We start from the raw sequence: 5,805 nt of genomic DNA, 5'->3' as shown, positions 1-5,805 counted from the left end.
TGCCTCTTGGGAGGTATGAAGAACCCCTCTGCAGGCAGGCACCCCTTCTGGGATCAGACCCTATCCGGCATGAACATATTTGCCCCTACCCCCATCCCCATTCCAGCCCCCTACCCACCCACCCAAAAGGAAAAAAAAAAAAAAACAACAGTCTGGATCCAGAGTTTTTTTTTTAAACTTAATACCCTATCTTTGCAAGCCAGGTCGGGCCCAAACCTCCTTTCCTGGGTCTCTCCCTTGCGATGGGGCCCTGTCCCTGATGCTGCCTTCAGAGTTAGGAAAGGCACAGAACTCTCCCAGCAGGGACTTGCTGCGCCGTCTGGGTCGCACCGCAGAGCAGGTGCCCCTCTCCCTCCTCCTCGAGTGGGGGCGGTGGTTCTTTGTAAACAGGCCTCCCGCGGCCCCGCCGGACCCCCTGGGCCCTGGCCCAGATGGAGCTAGGGAGGGAGGCCGGGGAGCTGGGCGGACAAGCGGGGTCTACGGGAGGGAGACGCCTGTGTCTCCCCGGAGGGGCCTGCCCCCGCGCCCCCCGCGACCCCCCGGACTCCCGCGCCCCACGCGTCCCTTGCGCCCCCCTGGACTCCCGCGGCCCTTGAGCCCCCCTGGACTCCCGTGCCCCCAGCGCCCCCGGGACCCCCGCCCTCCCGCGCCCCCTGCGCCCCCAGCGCTCTCTGGATCCCCGCGCCCCAGCGCCCCCGGGACTCCCGCGTCCCCAGCGCCCCCTGGATCCCCGCGCCCCCAGCGCCCCCGGGACCCCCGCCCCCCCTGCGCCCCCGGCTCGGGGCTGCACACCCGCCCACGGCGGGCGGGAACGGGCGAGCTTGGGGCGTGCACCCCGCTCTGCGGCGCGTCCCGCGGCCCGGGAGGCGGGAGGCGGGAGGCGGGAGGCGGGGTGCGGGCGGGGGGGCGGCGGGGCCGCCGGCCGCCGCTCCGATTGGCTGCGCCGCCCGCCCCGCGCCCCCCGCGCCGCCCGCCCCGCGCCCCCCGCGCCGCCCGCCGCCCGCCGCCCGCAGCCCGAGGCAGGACGCGCAGGGGCGGGACCCCGCGCGCGGGGATAAAAGCGGGCGGCGGCGCGCGGGGAGCCGGGGTCCTGCAGGCTCCGGAGCGCGGGGAGCGGGCCCGGGAGCGACCCGCCGCCGCGCCCCCGCCCCGCCCCGCCCCGCCCCGCCCCTCGGCCCGGGCTCCGGGAGTGCGGCGCCCCGCGCGGACCCCGGGCGCCGCGGCGGCACCTGTCGCCGAGCCGGCGAGGACCCACGGAGCCGCCCGAGAGGTCCCTGCGCCCCGGGGGCGCCGCCGCCGCCAACTCCCCAAAGTTGAGAGCAGGCGAGAGGCTGCCGCCCGCCGGGAGCCGGAGGGAAAGGAGCTCGGGAGATGCGGGGGTGACGGACAGACGCGGACAGACGCCGGACCCTCGGAGGACACCCCCGTCTCGGCCTCTCCCCAGAGGCTTCTCAGCCCCGTGAGTTCTTCTCTGCATGGGTGGCCTCTATGCATTCCCGTTGAATTGTCTGTAGGATGCGTTTGCGTATTTTTGTGTCTGTTGGAGGGAGTTTAAAAAAAAAAAGAAAGAAAGAAAGAAAAAGAAACGACGCAGCCTGCCCGTTAAAAAAAAAAAAATCACTGAATTGCTTACGGTGAGTCGGTTATATTGGTAGGTTGTGGGGGTAATTGTCTGTAAGCGGGAGTATCCCCCGGGGGGGGGGGAAGCAATCGCATTGAACAGTAAAAACAAAACAAACAAACCCTCCCCCCCCACCCCTAAAAATAAATAAATAAATAAATAAATGCATCAACCCTCCTGGGTTCCCCAGCGTGCAACAGAACCTGCATTTCAAAAGTTACCGGAAAGCAAGCAAGGTGCGGCGCAGGAAAGGTGAACTGGCGCGAGCTAACTTTGCTTTTTTGCACCCCCCCTCCCCCCCCACCCCTCCTTTTCAAATCTCCGTTGTTTACCAGGTTCCCTGGTGGGAGGCTGAGCTGGTGGAGAGGCGCCGGGGAGAGCCTCGGAGGCGACCATAATGTCTTTGCGTCTACACACGCGGCCCACCCCGCCTGGAGTTGTCACCCCGGGCTGCAGGGAGCTGCTGTGCTTGTTGGTGATCACGGCGACCGTGAGCCGCGGCGCCTCCGGGGTGTGCCCCACCGCTTGCATCTGTGCCACGGACATCGTGAGCTGCACCAACAAAAACCTGTCCAAGGTACCCGGGAACCTTTTCAGACTGATCAAGAGACTGGATCTGAGCTACAACCGGATCGGGCTTCTGGATTCGGAGTGGATCCCGGTATCGTTGGCCAAGCTGAACACCCTCATTATTCGTCATAACAACATCACCAGCATTTCCGCGGGCAGTTTTTCCACGACTCCAAATTTGAAGTGTCTTGACTTATCCTCCAATAAGCTGAAGGCGGTGAAAAGCGCCGTGTTCCAAGAGCTGAAGGTCCTGGAAGTGCTCCTGCTGTACAACAACCACATTTCCTATCTGGATCCCTCAGCGTTTGGAGGACTCTCCCAGTTGCAAAAACTCTACTTAAGTGGAAACTTTCTTACGCAGTTTCCAATGGATTTGTATGTTGGGAGGTTCAAGCTGGCAGAACTGATGTTTCTAGATGTTTCCTATAACCGGATCCTCTCCCTGCCCATGCACCACATTAATCTAGTGCCGGGGAAACAGCTGAGAGGCATCTACCTTCATGGAAACCCGTTTGTCTGTGACTGTTCCCTTTCTTCATTGCTGATCTTTTGGTACCGAAGGCACTTTAGCTCGGTGATGGATTTTAAGACCGATTATACCTGTCGCCTGTGGTCCGACCCCAGGCGCTCCCATCAGGTGCCTCTGCTCCAGGATGGCTTTCTGAATTGCTCGGACAGTGTCATCAATGGCTCCTTCCGGGCACTTGGCTTCATTCATGAGGCTCAGGTCGGGGAAAGGCTGATTGTCCCCTGTGACGGCAAGACTGGTGATGGAAATACCGATTTCGTCTGGGTGGGTCCAGACAACCGACTGCTGGAACCCGAGAAAGAGCTGGAGAACTTCCACGTGTTTCGCAACGGAAGCCTGGTTATAGAAAACCCTCGTTTTGAGGACGCCGGAGTGTATTCCTGCATCGCGATGAACAGGCAGCGCCTGCTAAACGAGACCGTGGATGTCACAATCAACGTGAGCAATTTCACCGTGAACAGGTCCCACGCCCACGAGGCCTTTAACACAGCCTTTACCACCCTTGCGGCCTGCGTGGCCAGCATCGTCCTGGTCCTTTTGTACCTCTATCTCACGCCGTGTCCCTGCAAGTGTAAAACCAAGAGACAAAAAAATATTCTCCACCAAAGCGACGCCCATTCATCTATTCTCAACCCCGGCCCGGCCAGCGATGCCCCAGCTGACGACCGGAAGGCAGGGGCCGGTAAAAGGGTGGTGTTTTTGGAACCCCTGAAGGATACCGCAGCGGGGCAGAATGGGAAAGTCAGGCTCTTTCCCAGCGAGCCGGTCATAGCTGAGGGCATCCTCAAGTCCACCCGGGTGAAATCCGACTCCGATTCGGTCAATTCCGTCTTCTCGGACACACCCTTCGTGGCCACCACTTAAGCCTGTGCCTGTCACCTGCGTGGCCTAGTAGTTTCATCACTCCATGCTTCACTTTCTGTGCCGCCTGCAAAACCAACAGCAGGACACACATGGCGTGGCTTTGTTTTTGGAAATGCAACCAAGTGGCCTCTTTGGCTGGTTAATAGGCAATGTGGTAAGGGGCACTTTGGTTCCTCACCAGGGGAACGCCGGAGGACGATGGTCTTGTCTTCCAGAGTTTCAGTTCTAGGCCACAGTATCTTAGTCTTTAGCACCACTGATCATTTCGAAGCTGGCCTGGAGGGGACATTGTCCTTGGTATTCAGGATTCTTGAAAGAAGACATGTGCTTTATGTACTGGTCTTCCTTAAAAAGAGACCTTACTAATTTCTTAGGGCCAAAGTTCTCTTCAAGAAAAGCGTTAGGGTCCTATTTGGTTTTTAAAAGACATAAAAAGAAAAAAAAAAAAGATTAAAAAAAAAAAAAAGACATGGAAGAACCAAACAGCACTTCTAAAGCACAAAGTAAGGTTAGATTTGGGAATAATTTGGCTAATTTCATCACTTGAGGCCACAGTAAACAGACTACACTGAGAAAATTTGCTGGGTAATGCCGCCTCCCATATGGTGTTAGATAAATAGTGCAATAAAGGTACATTTGTTTGTCTTCTTTCCGTTCTGTACATTTCTTATCCTGGTACAAAAGATCTTACTGAAAGTCACCATTATTTGTTGCCATAAATACGTAGATGTCAATACCAAAATGTCTGAGTAACTTCTTAAACCTTCGTTCTAGCTAATATTTGTTCATATGCTCGTGTATATGTAAATCAAGTGATATGAACTCTTGAATAGATCCTACTGTATTGTGCTTCGGACATTTGAATTAATGGAAATATATGTATTCTGTGACTTGATGTTCTGTTTTAGTTGGCTATTTGAAAACATAAATCTAAGATGTTTTATGTGGTCAGATTGTTCTACTTTGTCTGAAGTACCTTCTCCAACAAATCTCTCCCCAGGTTTTTTTGGAGTTACAATATAGAGTTCATTTTGTCAAAGGGGGGAAAGGCTCTGAAGCATTGTCCCGAATTTATACCTTCTATACCTTCTATACTTCACTCAGATATCATTATGCACTTGAGCCAGGTGTGGAAGGCACTTACGCCCTGATTCTGCAGCGCACGGAGGGCCCAGGCGACCTCCTCCTTGTTCCCATCTCTGCTGCCAGGTGATCGAGTACTCTTTCTGGGCCTAGATCTCCTCAGCCATAAAAAGAAGATTTCAGGGAGGTGATGTTTTAGGTTCCTTCCCATACTGGAAGTGATGATTTCTGGGTGGCCTTGACTCCATCTGGACTTGTACGGGCTCCTGGAAACTCCCCCACATCCCGAGGGGATACAGGAGAGTGGGATTAGGATAGACTAGCATTTCGACCATCAAGTCCAGCTCCTTCTCTTTCTCAGGGACAAATGAAGCCCAGAGAAGACTGTGGGTTATCTAAGACCACACAGTGAATTAGTGACCAGGACGGAAGAAGAGCTCAGGTACAGGATTCTTCCTGGCAAAGACCAGGGAGTCAAAAAAGAATGGTTGTTTTTAATGGTGGGCACGGAGAAAGAGCCAAAGAATGAGACCAAAGAGTGGTCAGGAAGTGGCAAAGGGGAATCAGGGCTGCATGGCCCCTGGGGCTAAGAGAAGAGAACTTGCGAAAGATGGAAATGGGCAACAGTGACAAAAACACAGAAGGAGATGAGGAGGCAAGACCGACCAACAATGGTGGCTTTGGGGAAACAGACATTTGGGGACAGCTCTATAAGTGCCAAGCCAGGCTCCCGGTGGCGGGGACACTGGTCAGGAGGGGGTTGAGGAGTGAGTGGCCAGGATTTGTACCCCCTGGAATAGGATGCAGAGCCACTACTCAGTAGCGCTGAAAATTCTGTTGCATGGTTTGAAAAAATTGCCGCTTCTCCTTGAAAACGTAAACGTCACCAGTTAGATAAGATCCTTGAGACCCAAAGCTGTTACAGGCAAACATTTTATTCCCGTTCCTGCCACTCAATTAATTAGGAAGAATGCTGTGATTTGTATGACCTTTGAGGTCCTCACTCTTCTCACTCTTCTATTTGGAGAAACTCACTCAAAGATGCTGTGATTTGTTCAGCTTCACACAGCTCGTCTGGACACAAGGAAAAACTCTTGAACCACTGACGCTCTCCAGCAATGGGCAGGGCTGCCTCCAG

General features: G+C 55.3%; 1 protein-coding gene across 1 annotated transcript; it reads left to right on the top strand.

The window, feature by feature from the left end:
* Positions 1–1,239: 1,239 nt before the first annotated feature.
* AMIGO2 (adhesion molecule with Ig like domain 2) lies at positions 1,240–4,531 on the top strand. Its single transcript, XM_055318710.1, has 2 exons — positions 1,240–1,459; positions 1,957–4,531. The coding sequence occupies exon 2, from the start codon at positions 2,019–2,021 to the stop codon at positions 3,582–3,584; it is 1,566 nt and encodes a 521-aa protein (XP_055174685.1). The 5' UTR covers positions 1,240–1,459; positions 1,957–2,018; the 3' UTR covers positions 3,585–4,531.
* Positions 4,532–5,805: the final 1,274 nt, after the last annotated feature.

The sequence above is a fragment of the Nyctereutes procyonoides genome, unplaced genomic scaffold (assembly GCF_905146905.1).
Source record: "Nyctereutes procyonoides isolate TBG_1078 unplaced genomic scaffold, NYPRO_anot_genome, whole genome shotgun sequence".
NCBI classification, from domain to species: domain Eukaryota; kingdom Metazoa; phylum Chordata; class Mammalia; order Carnivora; family Canidae; genus Nyctereutes; species Nyctereutes procyonoides.
This window is presented reverse-complemented; position numbering and strand designations above follow the sequence as displayed.